This window comes from Geotrypetes seraphini, chromosome 18, assembly GCF_902459505.1.
Source record: "Geotrypetes seraphini chromosome 18, aGeoSer1.1, whole genome shotgun sequence".
Taxonomy (NCBI): domain Eukaryota; kingdom Metazoa; phylum Chordata; class Amphibia; order Gymnophiona; family Dermophiidae; genus Geotrypetes; species Geotrypetes seraphini.
Window position 1 is genome coordinate 27,349,978 of NC_047101.1, and position 20,844 is coordinate 27,370,821.

The window sequence follows — 20,844 nt, forward strand, 5'->3', positions numbered from 1 at the left end:
AACAGTGACACATGTCTCCTAAAGCAATAAATAAATAGAAATTTTTTTCTACCTTTGTCTTCTGTGGTTTCTCCTTTCCTCATCTTCTTGTAACTCTCTTCCTTCCATCCACTGTCTGCCGTCTCTCTTCCCCTATATGGCATCTTCTCTCCTTCTATGCCCCTTCCAGAAACTGTATGCCTCCCCCTTCCATCTCTCCTTTCACCCCATTGGTCTGGCATCTCTCTCCTCGCCTTCCCTCTCCCACACCTCTCCTCATAGTCTGGTATCTCCCCTTCCCTGATTCTCTGGCATCTCTCTCCTTTCCTTTTCTTCCATCTTTCGCTCCCCCTCCATGCTCTCACATCTCCCCCTTCCTTTTCCCTTAGACTGGCATACCTTCCTCCTACGCTCCAAGCCCTGGCATCTCCTTTAATTCCCTCCCTCATCTTCCTTCTCCCTCCAGCTGGGTACCGCAACACTCTTCCCTGCAGCTCTGCACTTCCCCACAATTGCCATGCTTCGGTTCCTCTTCTTCCTTCCTTCCTCCCCCCCCCCCCCGCGGGACCCTGCGGCACCATCAACTCTTACTCCCTCTAATGTCGGCCCTGCAGCTCCAGACTTCCTCGCACCTTCTCCCCTCCCCCTTTGGATCGCTATTATTTTAAATGTTATAGCCGCGGAGCTGTATCCATCAGTGGAGATGTCTAACCTCGGCCTGCCCCGGAACTCTTACTGCAGCAGCCGCCCGTCTAGGCAGGAACAGGAAGTCACTGTTGCAGTAAGAGTTCCGGGGCAGGCCGAGGTTAGACATCTCCACTGATGGATACAGCTCCGCGGCTATAACATTTAAAATAATAGCGATCCAAAGGGGGAGGGGAGAAGGTGCGAGGAAGTCTGGAGCTGCAGGGCCGACATTAGAGGGAGTAAGAGTTGATGGTGCCGCAGGGTCCCGCGGGGGGGGGGGGGGAGGAAGGAAGGAAGAAGAGGAACCGAAGCATGGCAATTGTGGGGAAGTGCAATCCCCCCAATGCGTCCCCTTACCTTACCGACGCGTGTGTGCGCTGTGAAGAGAAACTTTGCGCTGCGATGTAATATTTTGTGCGCGAGCGCAGGCCAACGCAGCTTAGCGGGAACACTGGTTAGGAGAGTTCTTTGCTATCTTGGGGTGACAAATGAGTTCCGTCTGTCAAATCACCTATTTATCTTGACAAGTTCTATCAGGGAAGACCAGCCTCTTAAGCTCACTCTACCAGAAGTGTTACTTCCTTCTGGACAGAGTTCAGGGCAGTACTACCCACTAAAATTTGTAGGGCAGCCACGTAGTCTACTCTCTTTTTTTTTTTTTTATTATTATTTATTTTAGAAATTTTTGCATTATTTAACAAGCATATCATCTTGTACAGAAAGTGCAATTAAGAAAACATAATATTAAACACAACATTAAAAATACTTTCTATCCAAAAAAGAAGAAATAACTCTCAACTTAATCGCACACTAGTCCTCAAAATTAGGATCCAAGACTTAAGAAACGGAGTGATTTAAGGATACAAAATAACAACTAAAGGAAATCACATTATCTGATACTGAAAAGGAGCTAATTATTCCTTGGACGCTGATTTTCCTTCATTCCCAAGGCGCTTCGTGGAGAGGAAGGCTGTCAAATGAGCTGGTTCAAAGAACACATATTTCAAAGTATGATACCTTACTACACATTTACAAGGATATCTAAGGAAAAATAAACCCCCAATCTGGGTCACACCAGGTTTCAACATTAGAAATTCCCTTCTTCTCTTTTGAGTCTCCTTAGAGACATCCAGAAAAATTTGAATATGAAAACCCAGGAAGTCTGTGGTTCTATTTTTAAAGAAAAGTTTAAGGATCCAGTCTTTATCTGGAGCCAGAACTACAGTCAGTAGGAGAGTGGCTGGAATAGCCACTTCTCTGTCCGACTGCTCTAATAAAGCAGATACATCCATAGAACTTTCCTGGGATTTTCCAATTACGTCTTTCTTCTGAGCATCCTGAGTCTTTATAGGTAAATAATATACTCTTATCAATGGAGGTAATGAATTCTCATGAATTTTTAATATTTCCAGAAAGTAACGCTTTATCATGTCTCTTGGGGAAATTGAAGAGACCTTTGGAAAATTAATTAAACGCAAATTATTAATCCGGGAATTGTTTTCAAGTGCTTCCAATTTTCTCCTCATTATCAAGTTATCTTTTACCAATAAGTCATGATTACTTTTTATCATTTTTATGTCCTTCTTATCTTCTTGGGTATCAGATTTCAATATTTCTATGTCTTCTTTCAAATTCTTAATAACTTCTTTCTGGTCTTTAAGTTCTTTATCTAAGTTTTTAATTTGAGGAGTCAGAGAATTACCCAAAGCCACAACTAACTCACAGAGCGAGTCTAAAGTGACTTCTGGGGGTTTAACTGGAACAAAAGGAATTGTTAGTGTAGGCAAAGATAGTTCAGATGTCTGGTCTACCTCTTCAGTGCCCTGTTCCTCCATAGCACGAGTTGTCCCAGTCTCTGGTTTCTCTAAAGGGAGCGAGTCCCTCTGAGTTGTCTCCTGCTGCAAGCCCTCCGACGTGCTGGCCTCTCGAGGGGAGAACACACTCTCGTCTGACGTGCTCTCCTCTCGCGGTGAGCTAGCTCCCAGCGGCAATGGCTGGAGGGGAGGCGTCCTAACGTCGGGGCTCAGAATCACGTCTAGCCCATGGGATGTCGTCGAAGCACTCCTCTCTGCCGACGCTTCCATCAGGCGATTCCCCGAACCGACTTGCTCGTTTTGAAGGCGTCTGAAGATGTCTTCAATTGTAGGAACCGTGGGTCCTGAGCGCTGGGAGGCACCACCAACACTCTTGCCCCTTCTTTTCGGCATTTCCAAAGAGGTAAGGAAAACACTCTCAGGCGTCCTTCCAGCATCAGACAGCGGCAGCCATCTTAGATCCTTTGATTGGTGTTTTAAGAATTCACGTAGTCTACTCTCCATACCTTTACAAAGTTTTCAAGAGTGGACATAATGGCACAGGAGGACAGGGCTATCAGGTCCTTGATGCTGGTCACAGGCTCATCTGTCCCACCCTAGACTCAAGGGACTGCTCTGGTACATCCCATCTGTAAGGAATTGTATGCTGTTTGCACAGGAAGGAAGGATTAGGTTCTTACCTTGATAATCCTCTTTCCTTTAGAACAGTATACAATTCCTTATGCCCCACCCTGTAAGATGTCTGTTATTCTTGTGTTGGCTAGTAAGCTGGGAAGTGTCTCCAATGGCTTGGCTCGAGGCAATTAAAGAAGAGAATCAGATTCTTTTGAATTTTACATATTAGTGCTGACATCGATATTAGCACATTTTATTTTGTTCAGAGCTATACAAGGGTTAGTTCTGGTTGAACACAGGTAGGTGGTTTCTTTCTCCACTGTTAATTGTTGCTCTGTTGGGTAGATGTTTATTGACTCTTATTTACTATTGCAGATCAGATCAAGCTTATTTAGATTGGGGAGTTCCCTGAGTCCCCCCCTAGTTTTTATTTCTTCTCCAAGAGATTATCACTTGCATTGGAACAGACTGAGGAGAGGTGGTGGTGCCCAGTGAGACAAGGGGGTGAAGAAAAAAAATTATTGATGCCTTCTGCAAGGAACTCGTGAGTTGGGGCACTTCTGTAAGGAATCATATGCTGTTCTACATGAAAGAGGATTATCAAGGTGAGAACCTAATCCTTTCATAGATAGCGTCATGTTCTTTTCTTTGCTAGAATATTATAGCTCTGCCTTTTTCTGAAACAGTTTCAAGAAAATGATAACTGCATTTTTTTTTTTAAATCAGAACGCAATTTGCATTGGAGCCGGTGACAAACCAGTGAATGATTACAGATCAGTCCTATACTATCAGATGAAACAGCCCCGCTGGATGGAAACAGTAAAAGTATGCCATACACTTTTTTTATTTCATGATTTATTTATTTGGTTTTGTATCCCATCCTCCCAGGAGAGCTCAGAACATATTACAAGTTTACATACATACCAAAGCATGGTAAAAAAAAACATAACGTGACATAACATGACGAGCATTGTATGACAAAACATAGGACAGCAGCTTAGCAAGGCAAACTCACTCCTCTGGGAACACTCTAGACCTGTTCTTCATCTCAAAAGGCTTGCTACTCCACAACAAACCAACCCCGCTGACTAATTTTCAGGTCCCCTGGACTGACCACCACAAAATCTCATTCAATGTACACACTAAGACCAAAAGGCCTGCAGAAAACACTGCATCACACAAAACAACCACATTCGACCCAAAGTTGGTCAACCTTCATGATTTATCCATTGGCATCTCCTCACTTGACCTAAACACAGCTCCCACAACCAATTCGCTAGAAGAAAAGGCACAGGTGTGGCTCTCTGACATAAAGTCACTCTAGCCAAAGCCAAAGAAGTCAAAACAAACACAAGATGTTTCTCATCACCCTGGTTCACAGAAAACCTGAGAGAACGAAAACGGAGAGTCAGGAAAGCTGGAAAAACCTGGTGCAAAACACACAGCGCTGAAGATAAAGCTACCTGGAAAACCCTCTTGAAAGACTACAAACTAGCGACACTCGAAACAAAAAAGGCACACTTCATAAACCTAATATCCAAGATCCCAAGCAGATCAAAGGCCATCTTCTCACTGTCCAAAAACTTGTTTTCCTCCTCCCAAGGATCACACTACAACCAAAAAACAAGCTTAGACAGTGAATCCCTCTCAGACTTCTTCCACGACAAGTGTACCTCCATGTTGAGGGACAGTAATTTACCCTGTGGTCCTGCAGGAGCAGGATTCTAGAGAATCTTGTTACATCTAAGGAACATTTTGAGGAGCATTTTCGATAGGACATATAAGTCTGAGGTTGGACGTTTTGGGCAAGAAGTCCACAAACCCAGGAGAAAAAATGTCAATTTTCAAAGCTGTCAGACGTCTATCTTTTATTTTTGAAAATGACCTAGGTATAAGTTTTGGTTCTTAGGACGTCGATCTTTTTTGGCTGTGTGCTGCAAATTACAGGCCTTCCCCCTCCCAATGCATCTTGGGATGCAGTGGGAGGGGCCTAAGGCTCTGATGGCTCAAAATGGACTTATAGGCAGGAAGGAGTGGGCTTCCCTTCTGTCGATTTTGCAGCAGAAGGTACAGGGTGTGTCGGGTGATGTATGTGTATGGGGGGTGTTGCCTCATGTTCGGTGGTGTTGGGTGATTTGGGGCATGTTGCCTCATGTTCGGTGGTGTCGGGTGATATGTGTGTGTGTATGTGTGGGGGGGGTGTTACTTGATGTCGGAGGTCTGGGGTGATGTGGAGGGTCCAGGAATGTTGTGGGATGTAGGGGGAATGTTGGGGGTGGGGATGGTCTGGAGATGTCGGGGGGAGGGGGTGTAGGGTTCCACAGCTCAGCTTATCCTGGCAAGGGAAATCCCCATCAGTTGAACTGTCAGGAATCTCCGAAACCAGCTCAGCTGATGGCAAGCCCTCAATGTGCTGTATTTTTCTCCATCTCTGGATGGTGGGAAGGGGTTGGTGACCACTGGGGGAGTAAGGGGGGGATCATACCTTAATCTCTCCAGTGGTCATCTGGTTAGTTTGGACAGCTTTGGGGCACTCTGACACAACTAAAACAGGTCTAACTGCTGGCATCTAAGTTCCCTCTAGGAAAGCTTTGATTATCGCTGCAGTATGTCCAGGTTTTAAGCCTACCTGATTCCCGCCTATAACACACCTCCCAACATGCCCCTTTGAGCTGTGAATGCAGAACAGCTTAGAAGTGCTGCTGCATGTCCAGAAAGTTGGTTTTGGATATCCCTGCTGTTAGGACGTCCAAGTGCCGACTTAGGCTAGTTTTTGGATGTTTAAAAATTTTGATTTTGAGCCTCTTTGTGTTTACTTTCTCTCTCCCAACTGTGAATGGAGCAGGACCTCTACCCAATACTTATAATAAATTGTATTTTCCTTTATCTGCACCTGTTGTATGGTTCCAGTTTGTCCTGGTTCCTGGGCTGCCCTTGCTCACATTACTCACATGATAACAGGGTATTTTTCTCAGCATTTGCCCTTAATAGCAATTTCTACCATTTTCCAGGTAGCAGTTCCCATTGAAGAGATGCAAAGGATACATCTGAGGTTCATGTTCCGACATAGATCATCCCAGGACTGTGAGTAGAACTTTGCATTTCCTCTTCATCTTGTATTTTGCCCCTCTGCTAAAAGCACACATACTTCATATGCATTTTCCATCTGCATTTTCCTTTTTTTTTTGTTTTAAGAAAGGTTGACCCTTCCATCCTGCATAGCAAGCACTTCTGAAATTCAATCTGCCATTTGTAAAATTACCAGAAAGGGGTCCTTACCATATCATGCACATCTGATAGTTTTTCAATGTACATGGCAGCTTCTCCATCTTCTTTGTCTCCAGAGCTTGAGCTCTTTATTGTACTATCACTTATCATGGTGCATGTATAAGTTGAGATTCATTTTTTTATTTGGTCCACCTGTTGAGATATTGTCACATAGGGCCTGTTTTACAAAGCCGCGCAGTAACGGCCCCGAAGCCCATAGAGATTTAAAGGGCTTCAGGGCTATTGCCGTGCAGCAGCCTCTAGCGCGGCTTTGTAAAACAGACCCATAATCTAAACAGCAGAACAACAAAAAGATTGTGGAACAGAAGATCGCAGTTTAATAAGCATTCAAATACAAAAAAACAATTCACATAGGGTGTATACAATCACAAGTGACTCATGAGATAAAAACCAATTAATGTATAAAATACAAATGACCCAAAAAGGGCCATGTTTCGGCAAAATAAAAATGCCTTCCTCAGGGGTCTTATAGGGTCCACAAAAAATCCAAGTATTTGAGAGGCTACAAACAAACAGCACAGCACATAAGCCTCCAATGTAGTGTCATTTGTAAGCTCTCAATTACTTGGAATTTTTTGTGGAACCTATAAGAACATCTTCCTATGCCCCACTTATGTCCAGCATCAACCCTTCATGTTCATAAATCTGCCATGTCCCATATCTTCCATCTCTCTCTATTATCTTATGTCCAGAATTTCTTCTCTCTCCTGTGTGTCCACTCACTTTCTCTCCTGATCTCTCACTATATCCAACATCAGCACTCTCTTCCCATCTCTCCCCATGTCCAGCTTCTTCCCATTTCCCTCTCTGTGTCTAACATACACCTAAGGAAACTGACTCATGTAACCACATTTCACCCCATCGCCACAATAGCTCCAAGTTCACTACCAACCTCTAGTTAATTCATCAAACTGTGCTAGCTCTTTCTGGACAAGTGGGTTATCTCTCTATTGCTGTGAGCCATATACAGAAGGAATACACTCTGGATTTTTTCTGTGACCCTCCTACTTCACTGGGAGCTCTGCTGCCACCTGCAATTTTTCCCTTCTGCACATGAGCTGGAAGGGGTTTCTGTTCTGCTCACCCTTTTCTTATTTGATTCGGTGTTTTGATTTTTCTTTGGTATTTTTCAGTTCTCAGAGCTTCTCACCTTTAATGTCGGCTCTGCCTATATAGAGAAGAAGCAGACTGAGGTCTGCAGCTGATAGGCCGATCACTGATGGTACCTGTTAGTCAGCCTGCACAAGTATTTTGGAGCTTGGGGCTGTCCCTGCTTACCTTCTCACCTACTGTTTAGCAGGGGTTTGAGCACAGGCTGTTTGGCATTCATAGAAGGCTTAGCAGTGTCCCACCTGTCTACAACCCCAATAGCCCTTATGACTGCAGATATCACCTATATGGCAGTACATTAGGGTTTGTTTGTTTTTTTGGTGGACTCACATTTTCCTTCATGAATGTAGAGGTTAGAGTGGCTTATGGGTCTGGGTCCTCCTCTCTATGGTTCACTAGCCCACCCCCACCCAATTTTTATGGCAGTTTTTTTTTGGGGGGGGGTCAGTAATCACTGGGGGAGTGTGTGTGGGGGTCTGTAGTGGTTATCTGGTCACTTTGGATACCTTCTGGGCACTTAGACCTGTTTTTAGATCGCCTAAGTCACAACGTATAAGTTTCATCCAGACAGCCTCGTAAAACTTTTAATTATTCCTGCAGTATGACTAAGTCTAGGTCATCCCACATCCCACCCTAATCACTCCTTCAAAAACAGCCCTTTCAGCTCTGAGCGCACAGCGGGATTCAAAGGCCTAAAAAAAAAATATTTGGATACATCTAAACACCTGTTTTGATTATCGGCACTTGGATGACCTGTCTTTTAGGTTGTCCATATGCCAATTTGGGCGGGGTTTTAGATGTATTTCTGTTTTGATTATGAGTTCCAAAGTGTTTATATTTTTGTGGTATTTGGAGGTGGTGCATGTGATTTCTTGAGTAACTGGATCAGGTCAGTGTTCTGTCAAGTTTTTTTTATGGTGTTTGACGTATGCTGTTCTGCTAACTGGTTAATTATCACTGAATATGGCCAGTTAGCCCTAAACAAATGATTTAACCAGCCAGGAGCTGTTTCTGGCTAGTTAAATTGCTTTGAATATAGACTCCAATAGTTCTAGTTGGATAACTATGGAAATTAACTGATTAGATTCAAATTTACTCTAACTAGTAACCTAAACTATATTTAACTGCTCAAAAGGTGTCTGAATTTGGGGAAATTTTAAACACCTAGCATGAATTTTCAGCATTAGCTGGCTAAATTTCATTTCCATTGTGGTACACAGAAATAACAGTGTTTTGTGTTTTGTTTTGTTTTTTTATAAATCTTTATTGATTTTTCAAGCTACAACTGTGCAACAAATGAATCACAAATATGGGTATTACAAACCAAGCAGAACAAATGTATAACATTAATGCTCTACAGAAATAACAGTGTTAAATTTAGCTTCAGTTGTAGTAACTTCATTTTGTAATTGAGTGTCTTGATGAAAATTGTTCTTTGTTGGGTTTTTCAGATATTACCCCCTACATGTCCACTGAAGCAACAAAATCTCAGAATTATTTCTATGGTATTGAAAAGTAGCCCAGTTAGAAAAATTTTGAATGGAGAGTCGATGTGGTTCCCCATATCTACAGTATGTTTCAGAAGAGGGATTAGGGAGTTGTAGTATGTGCAGGGAGGAAGTGTTACAGTTTTTCATTGAGATAATTCTGATCTTTTGCTGCTTCAGTGGACATGAAGAGGGTAATATTCAGGTGGTGGCATTTAGCGTTTTAAAAATGCTATTGGCTGAATTGTGTCTAGATATTCAATGTTGGTACCTGTCGAGGTACTAAGACTGAATATTTGGGCAGTTAACAGCCAGCTGGTAATTGTCAGGATATTCTACAGTGGTACCCAAATAGCAACCTGGTGAGGCCTGTTTTTCAGACTAATAACACAGTCTGTATCATTTTCAGGCAGATCAGAAGAGATTTTAGTTTTAAAACTAAAATGTGCTCAGAATCAGTTTTTAGGTAATTCAGGCCTGTTTTTCAGACTAATAACACAGTTGGCTCTGCCCTGACTTTGCCCTTGGATCACACCAGCACTAACCAGATTTTTAGTGTGACAGTATCTGGTACCTAGGAATCGCTCCTACTTGGTTAGCTCCCGCTGAAATTTTTTTAGAAATTTTCACAGAAAATTTGTGCCTCTTGTTAAAATATATAATATGGAAGATATTTATTTTATATCATAATCAATTCATTTCTAGCAAAAGATAAGGGAGAGAGGAACTTTGCTATGGCTTATGTAAAGTTAATGAAGGAAGATGGAACAACTTTGCAAGATGGCTGCCATGATTTGATTGTGTTAAAGGTAATATATTTTATATATTCATATGTCCTGAAAGCTCAAATATGAGTCCTTTTGTAATATAATTATGTCCATTAGATTAGTTAGATTTTAAGCTCTTCTGAGCAGGGACTGTCTATAAATGTCAAAATGTACAGTGCTGCGTATTAAGTGATAAGTAGTAGTAGTAGTAGTCCATTCCTTGAAAGAGGTGATTATCTGCAAGTTGTATACCCTATTCTAACTCCATAATGGTTACTACAGAGAGGCAAATTGGATGGGCCATTTGGCCTTAATCTGACATAAGAACATAAGCAATGCCTCCGCTGGGTCAGACCTGAAGTCCATCGTGCCCAGCAGTACCGCTCACGCGGCGGCCCAACAGGTCCAGAACCTGTGTAGTGATCCTCTATTTATACCCCTCTATCCCCTTTTCCAGCAGGAAATTGTCCAATCCTTTCTTAAACCCCAGTACCGTACTCTGCCCTATTACGTCCTCTGAAAGCGCATTCCAAGTGTCCACCAGATATTGGGTAAAGAAGAACTTCCTAGCATTCATTTTGAATCTGTCCCCTTTCAACTTTCTATAGTTTCCTTATTCTTTATCTGACTCCTGTATATGTTTTCTATCTATATGTTTTACCTTTGCTTCCATATGCTATCTATTATGATGTTTTATTCTGTATTGTGTCAACATTGTAAGTAGCAAATGATTCGCTACAAATGAGGGATAATTTCAAAAAGTACTGTTATAAGTAACAAAAATGTAAATAAACTGTGCAAAAATAATAAATGAATAGAAAATTAATTTAAATGTGCTCAGATAATATCATCTCCAAGTGACACAGATATCGTGAGCTATCAATGATAATATCTTACAACACTTTAACATAAGTGGTGCAAGGTGTCAAATTGTATGATAAAATAATATCACAGGCTACTCAATGGGGAAAATGGAAGGAAAAGCCTCAGAAAAAGGCCCTCCACAAAGGTGGCTATTAAAGGAAGGTTTTTTTGCCGATGAGGTGACCGCTCAACCACCTTTAATAGCCACCTTTGGGGAGGGACCTTTTCTGAGGCTTTTCCTTCCATTAAGTAGCCTGTGATGTTCTTTCATCACACAATTTGACATCTGGTAACCCTACTTTGGGGTGAATGCATTATGAAATGTAAATTTTAAGACTGGATTGTAAATTTTACATGAAGTATTTGTTTTATTGTAAACAAATCTTTGCTATTCATGATATATAAATAAATGACTTCAAAATTATTTGTGCTATTTACAGGGTGATGGTAAGAAAATGGAAGATTCCAGTTGTTATTTGACATTGCCTTCCACTCGTCGTCAAATGGACAGTAAAGGATCCACTTTAAGTCGTGGTCCTAGTAGTGCAGGAGGACTATCTGTGAGTTTCCGAGATGCATTCTTCATTTCCACACTAGTTTGTTCAACAAAACTAACTCAGAATGGTATGTAATTCAAGTTAACTGCTTTGTTTTGGAATTCAAAAATAAAAACTTTGTATAATAACTTGTGCTCTCCATTTTTTTCAGTGGGGTTGTTGGGTCTCCTGAAATGGAAAATGAAACCAGAACTTCTACAGGAAAATTTGGAAAAGCTAAAGATTGTGGATGGAGAGGAAGTTGTAAAGGTCTGTGTTTAGATTCTTTTGTTATTTGAGAACTTCAGGGCACCTGAATGCATGCTAGTATGATGCTAATCCCTAAGTGATATATAAAAAGATCAGTTTATAAAAGTTAGATACTTTTACCCTCCTATTTTGAAAGTTTCTAGTCATCTTTTGAAAATAATATTGCTCAAGATTGAGGATAACTGGGACCCTAAGAATGCTTGTATGCACTTTTAAACACATCAATTAGAATGATCTCTTCCAAGAAAACAAGTGGGAAAGCATGTGGTTCACAGACAATTTGAATGGGCTAGTGGTTTGGAGAGACTAATAAAAACCATTACATGTTACTGTAAACAGATTTCAAGCATGAATTTTACAGTTTAACCTGAGTTCCATTGCCCTGTAGCAATAGATAGTTCGGTGAGACATTCTAGACCACAGTTCTTCAACCGCCGGAGGAAATTTTTGCCGGTCCGCACAGGACCGGCAAGATTGACTCATTTGAACTTCCTGCCGGTCCGCGCAGGACCGGCAAGATCAGCATCGGAAGCGTGCACTGGGCCGGACAGATCTTGGGGAGCCTCCGACAGTGGCTTTCTCCCCTCTCTGCAGCTCTCCTTTACTTCCCAGCGCAGCGATTCACGAAGGCAGCCTCGGGGCTTTTGCTGAGTCGCGGCTGCCTCTGATGATGCAACTTCCTCTTTCCTCAGAGGCGGCGCGACCCAACAAAGGACCCGAGGCTGCCTTCGTGAATCGCTGCGCTGGGAAGTAAGAAGAGCTGCTGGGAGGGGAGAAAACCACTATCAGTCTGGGAAGCTGCTGGGCAGGGGAAAAAAGGGACAGCTGCTACTGGAAAGGGAGAAGGAGAGATGCTTCTGGGAGGGGAGGAGGGAAAAGAATCTGGGAAGCTGCTGGGCAAGGAAAAAAAAGGGACAGCTGCTACTGGAGAGGGAGACGGAGAGATGCTGCTGGGAGGGGAGGAAGGGAAGAGAGTTACTGCTGGACAGGAGGAGGAGGGAAGGGAGAATGAAAAAAGGAAGGAAACAGCTGGCAGAGAGATTAGAGGAGGGGAAGGGGAGACAGGCATGAGAAAGTAGAGAGATTGATGATAGGAAGGGGTCAGCAGAAAAATAAGCAGAGGGACAACGATGATAGATCTGGTGTAGGAGAGATAAAAATGAAGAGAGCAGTGAAGCTGGAATGAATCATGTAAATAGGAGAGAGGGGCACAAGCTGGATGGAAAGGGGAGAGGGACATAGAAAGAAGACAGATACCATATGGAAGGGGGAGAGGACAGATAGTGGATGGAAGGGGCAGATGCTGGATTGAAGAGACAGAGAGGGCATACGCTGGAAGGAAGAGAGTGAAAAAAAGATTGAAAGCAGAAACCAGAGACGACAAAAGGTAGAAAAAAATAATTTTATTTCTATTTTGTGATTAGAATATATCAGATTTGAAATATATATCCTGCTAGAGCTGGTGTTAGACATAACTGGGGACTGCAAAACCCAGGCAGTGCTTCTTTAGCTTTCAGCTGGCTTAGGGCGCTCTCTGACCAGGGGGCAGTTGCCCTAGTTGCACTCCCCTAAAACTATTCCTGTCATGTGTTACTTCAGTATTCTGTTAGCATGATATTTCTGTGTAGCATTCTGTAATAATTTGGCTTGTTCAGTTTTCTTGATAGAAGAGGGGATATATGTGAAGGGGAGGGGAGACAGGGGTTTTGTTGATCCTTGCTCTGAATTATTTGTATTTATAAAATGACAATTCTACAGAATATTGTTTCTTTTTATACTTTAATAAAATACATTCAATATAAAATCATAACTGAGGCTTGTGTGGATGGGATCAGATGATTTGTGGGGACCGAGCTCGCGGAGATGGGGCGGAAACGGGATTTTTAAATTTTAGTCCTAGTAGTTTGCCGGTCCACAAAATAATTATTTTTTTTCTGCTGGTCCACGGGTGTAAAAAGGTTGAAGAACACTGTTCTAGACCATAGGGTTATTTCCCTTTACCTGCTTGGGCTGCAGAAGAGATCCATTCCAGCTTTTTCATTCCACCTCTAGTGTACTTCACAGGCTAGCTTAACTCCTCCCAGCAGTCTTTCTTTTTTGTATGCATGGCTGCAGCTCTTGTATTTCTGCTCTCCCCAATTTATTGTTTTTAATTAGACGTAGTTTATCCCTTTCGCGTTGGAAGTTAATTTGAAGCGCTGCCTGCTTGAGAATTCACAGATTTCGGTCTGTAGCTGACAGGCTGATCCTTTTGGGGTACCTGTTAGCTGGTCTGCTAGTCTTCCTTGGAGGTCAGGGCCGTCCCTGACCTGGTCTCATTCCCTGTTAAGCGGGTCGAGCACAGACTGTTCAGCACACTTAGGGGGCTCAGTGGTGTTCCGCAGCGTGCAGGCTGCATTTTCACTCCTCCACCCATCCTGGGAGGCATAGTCAGACAGTGGGTTTGACCGGCAGCCCAAAGATCAGCTTGGTGACAGCTTTTCCAGCAGTGTGGCAGTGAATTCTAATTCTGGTTCTTCATCGGGGCTAGAAAGCAGGTATAGCTTCTGTATCCAGTACTGTGAGTAAGAGGAGAATAACGATTTTGCATCTTTCATTTTGAGGGTTTTTTTCTTGGGTTTCTAGTGATTCTTTGTGTTGCCCCACCTGAAAAATCCTAAAATTGGAATTTTATTAATTTTGGGAAGTGCCTTTTCTTTAGCACTCTCCAGACCAGTAGAGGTTAATCTTTACAAATGGGTATATATCCAATCATGACCAGCAGGTGGAGACTGAAAACAAAACTGTGGGACAGTATATAATATACTCCCTTCTCTAGTTACCACAGTCTTCTTTCAGTCTCCAGCAGGTGTTGATGTGATCTGTACCCATCTCCCTTGGTAGGGCTGTTGGAATTTGTTTAGGGGGTTTATAGTCCCTGTTTTTGGCCGGACGGAACTTGGGCGGGCCCTGTTTGGGGGTTCGTCCGACCTCGGGGGGGTCAAACCCGGAGGGTCTCGAGCGGGGTCCCTCCCCCCACTTCCTCCACCTCCCCACATTTTTCTAGAGGAGCCTCAGCAGTAAGCCTTGCCCCCTAAATCAAGCAAGGCATATTGCTTCGAGAGCCTGTGGAGTCTGTTCTGTAAAAAAAAAAAAAAATCCCGAGGTAGTGCTGGTCTGGAGGGTTGTTTCCCTTTAAGAAAACTGTATTTTACTGTATTTTTTCATCTAACCGGCACTTTTTTATAGCTAGGTCGCGTATGGAGCAATGAGCACTTCTAAAGGGAAAAAGTGCTCATTGTGCTCCAGGCGCGAGGCACTCGCGGCCGGCCTGTGCAAGCGGTGTTCAGGCCGGTGCGGTGGAGGAGCTCCGTCGGCAGCGGCTGCAGGCGCCCAGAGCTCCCCGCCGATGGTGCCTCGCGAGTCGGCTGGGAGCAGTGGGGAAGCCCGGTCTTCCCCAACCGCCCACGGAGGGATTCCCCGAGCCGCCGACGGTTGGGTTGTTGGGGATTCCCTCTCAGCTGATGTTTTGACAGCTGATGCCGACTTGCCTGTTTTAGTGGCTGGGACTGTTCAGACTTCTCAGCCGCTACAGGCTATGGAGGGAGCATTTTTGGTGGGAAAGTCGCCATCTTCTCAGTCTGGCCCCTCCATTTTGTCTTTCACCTCAGGTGACCTTCCCCCTGTATTGGAAAAACAGGGGCAGGTTTCTGCTAGGTCCCCTGCTGTGGCAGGGAGTCCCTTGGGACCCTCGGGGGGTTTTTCCCCTGATTTCTTTTTTTCTTTGTGCAGAGCCTATTTTCAGGCGGCTGGGGGTCCCGGTTGCGCTCAGGGGGTTTCGGGGATGGGGTTTCCTCCGCGCTCCCTGCAGCTTTGCCTCTCTCGTCTGTTGTGGCGTCCCCTCCTCCTCCTCCCTTGTCCAAGCGTCCGCGGGTGTCGTGGGACGAGGATTTATGGTCGGAGGAGCGTGTCAGTCTGGATGAGGACCTGGACCTTTCTGAGGATTTCCAGGACCCTCTCGAGGGGACGGCCGCTGGCGGCGGGTTGTCGGGTTTCCCGTCCTCCGGCGAAGAGGCATCCATGGTGCGCCTTTTTCAGAGAGATGAGCTGCCGGACCTGATTCAACAGGTTTCTTCGGTGTTGCATTTTGAGGATGCGCCGCCGGAGACTCCGCGTGTGGGGGACCCTCTGCTACGGGGGATCCGTACCATTTCCCGCTCTTTTCCCATGCATCAGGATATTCGGGATATTATACTGGAACAGTGGAAAACGCCGGAGGCGCCGTTTCGTTTGGCGCGCGTCATGGCTCATTTGTATCCCATCCCAGAGGGGGATCAGGCTACTTTAGAATCGCCAGTCGTAGACGCGGTGGTCTCGGCGATTTCTAAGCGGCATACCGTGCCTGTTGAGGGCGGTTCTGCCTTGCGGGACTCTGAGGAGCGCAAGTTGGAGAACATTCTTAAGCAAAATTTTCAGGTCTCTGCCTTTGGGGTCCAGGCGGCTATTTATGGGGGGCTGGTCGCTCGCGCCGTGTTTCGGTGGGCTGAGCATGTCCTGGATCGGGAGTCTGATGACTGGTCTTTGGTGGATCAGGAGGTGGCGAAGATTGAGATGGCTGCCTCGTTCCTCTCAGATGCTCTTTATGACTTGGTGCAGATCTCGGCTAAGTCTATGGCCTTTGGCGTGGCCGCGCGGCATATTTTGTGGCTGCGCGCTTGGTCGGCGGATGCTGCGTCCAAAGCTAAGCTTACTAAATTTCCCTTCCGGGGGTCTTTTTTGTTTGGGGAGGAATTGGATAAGTTGATTCAGACTCTGACGGACTCAAAGGTGCCCCGTCTGCCTGAGGACCATGCCCGCCCTGCGTCTCGGGGTGGCGCTGCCCGGGGGCGTTTGTGGGAGTTTCGCAAGTATCGCCCTGGGCGTGGGGCTGCTTCTTTCCCAGCTCCAGGGTTTTCCCGGGGTCGGTTCTTCCAGCGCATGCAGCCCTTTCGGGGGGCAGGGAATCCCTCCGCCGGTTCCCCCGCTTCCCGTCCTGCACAATGACTCCTTGCCGGCGCCCCCTTTGGTTCCGGTGGGGGCCCGGCTGCGTGAATTTTTCCCCAAATGGGCCGAGATCACGTCCGATCAGTGGGTCCTGGAGGTGGTGTGGGACGGTTATGCCCTGGAGTTCGCCCGCTCTCTGCCGGACCTTTTCCTAGCCTCTCCATGTCAGACTCCTTGGAAGACGCAGGCTTTTCGCCAGACCCTTCAGCGCTTGCTAGATCTCAAGGCAGTTGTTCCAGTGCCCCCTCCGGAGTGGGGCACCGGCAGGTACTCCATTTACTTTGTGGTGCCCAAGAAGGAGGGGACTTTTCGGCCCATCCTGGATTTGAAAGGGCTCTCAAGATTTGAACAGGGCTCTCAAGATTCCCTCTTTTCGCATGGAAACTCTGCGGTCGGTCATTCTGGCGGTTCAGCCAGGGGAGTTTCTCACTTCTCTCGATCTGACGGAGGCCTACTTGCATGTTCCTATTCGGGCCTCTCATCAGCGCTTCCTTCGCTTTGCGATCTTGGCTCGGCACTATCAGTGCTGTGCGCTTCCCTTTGGTCTGGCCACGGCTCCCCGGACGTTCACCAAGGTGATGGTGGTCGTCACGGCAGCCTTGCGGTCGGAGGGCATTCTGGTACACCCCTACCTGGACGACTGGTTGATTCGAGCAAAGTCGTTGCAGGAGAGCTCCCGGGTTACGGCTCGGGTGGTGGAGTTTCTCCGGTCGCTGGGCTGGGTGGTCAACCTTGCCAAGAGTCGGTTGGTCCCGGCTCAGCGTCTGGAGTACCTTGGGGTTCTGTTCGACACATCCTTGGGGAAGGTCTTCCTTCCAGAGGCCCGGGTGAGCAAATTGCAATCTCAGATTCGCCTGCTTTTGGCATCCCGGTGTCCTCGGGCGCGAGATTTCCTCCAAGTCTTGGGGTCGATGGCGGCGTCCCTGGATGTGGTGAGGTGGGCGCGGGCCCACATGCGTCCTCTTCAGTATGCTCTGCTCCGGAGGTGGTCACCCCAGAGGCACGGTTTGGATGTTCCTGTCCCCCTGCGAGGCATGGCGCGCTGCAGTCTGCGTTGGTGGCTCCGGACCCCTCACCTGGTTCAGGGGGTGGGTCTGGATCTCCCGCAGTGGACGGTGCTCCTTACGGATGCGAGTCTCCTCGGTTGGGGGGCTCAGTGTTTGGGTCACTCAGCTCAGGGCACCTGGTCCACGGAGGAGGCCTCCTGGTCGATCAACGTGTTGGAGACCAGAGCGGTCCGTCTGGCGCTGTTAGCTTTCCGCTCCCTTTTGTTGGGCAAGTCAGTCAGAGTCCTGTCGGACAATGCCACGGCGGTGGCTTATGTCAATCGTCAGGGGGGCACCAAGAGCACTCAGGTGGCGCAGGAGGCGGCTTGGCTCATGGTTTGGGCGGAGTCCCATCTTCTGGACCTCTCGGCCTCTCACATAGCCGGGGTAGAAAATGTTCAGGCGGACTTCCTCAGTCGTCACTTCCTGGATCCAGGAGAGTGGTGTCTTGGCGCCGTGGCGTTTCAGTTGATAGTGCAGGCTTGGGGGCAGCCCCTGATGGACCTGATGGCCATGAGTGGCAACGCCAAAGTGCCCCGCTTCTTCAGTCGTCGCAGGGACAGTCTGGCCGAGGGTCTGGATGCTCTGGTCCAACCGTGGCCAACGGAGGGGCTGTTGTATGTGTTCCCTCCTTGGCCATTAGTGGGCAGAGTACTTCTTCGCATTGTTCACCATCCGGGTCTAGTGGTTCTGGTGGCTCCGGATTGGCCTCGACGTCCGTTTTATGCGGATCTGGTGAGGCATCTGGTGGTGGATCCTCTTCCTCTGCCTCTCTTGGACGATCTTCTGACGCAGGGTCCCATTCCCATGTTCGACCCGTCTCCCTTCTGTCTTACGGCTTGGCTCTTGAAAGGGGTCGCCTTAGTAAGAAGGGATATTCAGATAAGGTGATCTCTACACTCTTGGGGTCCCGGAGGCTTTCTACCTCTCTGGCTTATGTGCGGGTTTGGCGTCTCTTTGAGGGGTGGTGCCGGGCGCAGGGAGAGGTCTCTTTTCGCGCTTCCCTGCCTAACATTCTAGAGTTCTTGCAGGATGGCCTGGATAGAGGCCTGGCTTAGGCTTCTCTCCGGGTTCAACTTGCAGCCCTGTCGGCTTTTCGAGGGTTGGTGACAGGTCAGCGTTTGTCGGCCATTCCTGATGTGATTCGCTGTTTGCGGGTGGCCAAGTTGCTCAGGCCTTCCCTACGGCCCTCTGTTCCCTCTTGGGATCTCAATCTGGTTCTCTCTGTTTTGGTGCGCCCGCCTTTCGAGCCGTTGGATGGCTGTTCTTTGAAGGACCTTACTCTGAAGGCGGTCTTTTTGGTGGCCATTACTTCCGCTAGGCGTGTTTCTGAGCTACAGGCTTTCTCTTGTAGGGCTCCCTTCTTGGAGTTTTCTAGGGAGCGGGTCGTCTTGCGGCCTGTTCCTTCCTTTCTGCCGAAAGTAGTTTCTCCTTTTCATGTCAATCAATCGGTGGTCCTCCCAGTCTTGGGTAGTCGGGAGGGCTCTTCTGAGCAGCGGCAGCTGCGCAAGTTGGATGTCGGTCGGGTCCTCCGCTCTTATGTGCAGCGGACCCGGGAATTCCGGAAATCCGATCATCTCTTTGTCCTTCTGGCGGGTCCTCGTCGGGGGGCTGGCGCTTCTAAGGCTACTATTGTGCGCTGGATCAAGGAGACGATTGCTTCCGCTTATCTTCTGAGACAGAAGCCTGTTCCGGAGTTTCTCAAGGCTCATTCCACTCGGGGTCAGGCAGCTTCTTGGGCTGAGTCGTCGCTCGTGCCTCCAGTGGATATTTGTAAGGCTGCGGTTTGGTCCTCCTTGCATTCCTTTGTTAGACATTATCGGGTAGATGTTCAGGCGCGTCGGGGCGCGGTGTTTGGTGAGCGTGTTCTGGTATCGGCCCTTCGGGGGTCCCGCCCGTGAGAGGGACTGCTTTGGTATGTCCCATTTGTAAAGATTAACCTCTACTGGTCTGGAGAGTGCTAAAGAAGGAGAAATTAGGTTCTTACCTGCTAATTTACTTTCTTTTAGCTTCTCCAGGCCAGTAGAGGTCCCCACCCTGTCTGTTGTTGTTGTTGGGGCTGTTTCGCGGGCAGTTTTTGTTTTTTGCTGCGGGTTCTAGTATTTTTCTAGGGCCGGGAAGAATTGAAGAACAGCGGCTGTGGCTCGGCTGGCTTAGCTGGCGAGCTATGGGGACATTTTCCTTCGGGTATTTCTCCTCTGCATTTTCCAACAGCACTTTTCCAACATGTTAGTTGTTACTCCTGTTCGGAGTATTGTTTTCTTTCTGTTTTCCAGTTCTTGGTTCTGCTTGGCTATTCGGCAGACTGAGGTAACTAGAGAAGGGAGTATATTATATACTGTCCCACAGTTTTGTTTTCAGTCTCCACTTGCTGGTCATGATTGGATATATACCCATTTGTAAAGATTAACCTCTACTGGTCTGGAGAAGCTAAAAGAAAGTAAATTAGCAGGTAAGAACCTAATTTCTCCTTTTCTCGCTTTTTTGGCGCAAATTTGGGTCCGGCGGCCAGTGTCTCTCAAACTGTACACCGAAGAGATTCTGGGTGTGTCTTGAGAGATTCCAGAATTTGACTTTATTTTTAAAAATTCCCTTCATAAGTATATGCTAGAGTAGATGACATGTACGTCGCATAAGCAAGAGTCTATCAATGTTATGAGTATCTGTGTGCGTAAGGATACAACTGCCCTTGACTGGTCCTTGAAAACTGACAGAAATTACATTGGAAAAAAAAAGAACGACTGCAGATGGTGGATGATGAAATGAGTGTTTGCTTGTTAATTATCGAGCCACGTTTTGAGTTCATTTGCACTCAGAAACAAGCACATCCATTATACTGATTAGCAATTCTATTCTATCTACTTTAGTTTCACCGTTTTGAGTTCATTTGCACTCAAAAACAAGCATATCCATTATACTGAATAGCAATTCTAATCTATCTACTTTAGTTTCACCGTTGTTACAATTACCATATATAGCTTAAAAAACTTTAAATAAATAAATCTTAAATTTAATTGCTGGTTTTGCAATTTTATAATTTCAATTATAATGTGCAGTGAAAAACATTGGATCCATTTAGTGTGCCAGAGCTAAAACATTTGAGAGACACTGAACTAACCAGTACTCTCAGAGTTTGAACATAGGAACTGCATGTTGTTAAGCAATTTAAAAATGTGCATAGTTGACCTGTATCTTTGGAAAAATTGTTCACCATTCTAGAGTGTGCTTCATTCCATTTTGGGAAGCAGCAAAGTGGCATTAACAGTTCATCCTTGCTGTGGTCTGCTTTATTTTGGAGTGAAAGTGAAAGTTTGCTGCAAGCTTACTGTGGAACTCCAGCTGATAAATTATTCCCAGCT

The 20,844-nt window shown here is 46.1% G+C and overlaps 1 protein-coding gene across 5 annotated transcripts in view; it reads left to right on the forward strand.

Annotated features, from left to right (window-relative positions):
* The window catches only part of DOCK2 (dedicator of cytokinesis 2), a 601,528-nt gene that overhangs the window by 249,314 nt on the left and 331,370 nt on the right, over positions 1-20,844 (forward strand). For all 5 annotated transcript variants that reach the window (XM_033927247.1, XM_033927252.1, XM_033927251.1 and 2 more), the window contains 5 exons: positions 3,822-3,920; positions 6,107-6,179; positions 9,686-9,789; positions 11,052-11,235; positions 11,320-11,417. In XM_033927247.1, the coding sequence (XP_033783138.1) occupies positions 3,822-3,920; positions 6,107-6,179; positions 9,686-9,789; positions 11,052-11,235; positions 11,320-11,417 (558 nt within the window). The remainder of the gene's footprint in view (positions 1-3,821; positions 3,921-6,106; positions 6,180-9,685; positions 9,790-11,051; positions 11,236-11,319; positions 11,418-20,844) is intronic.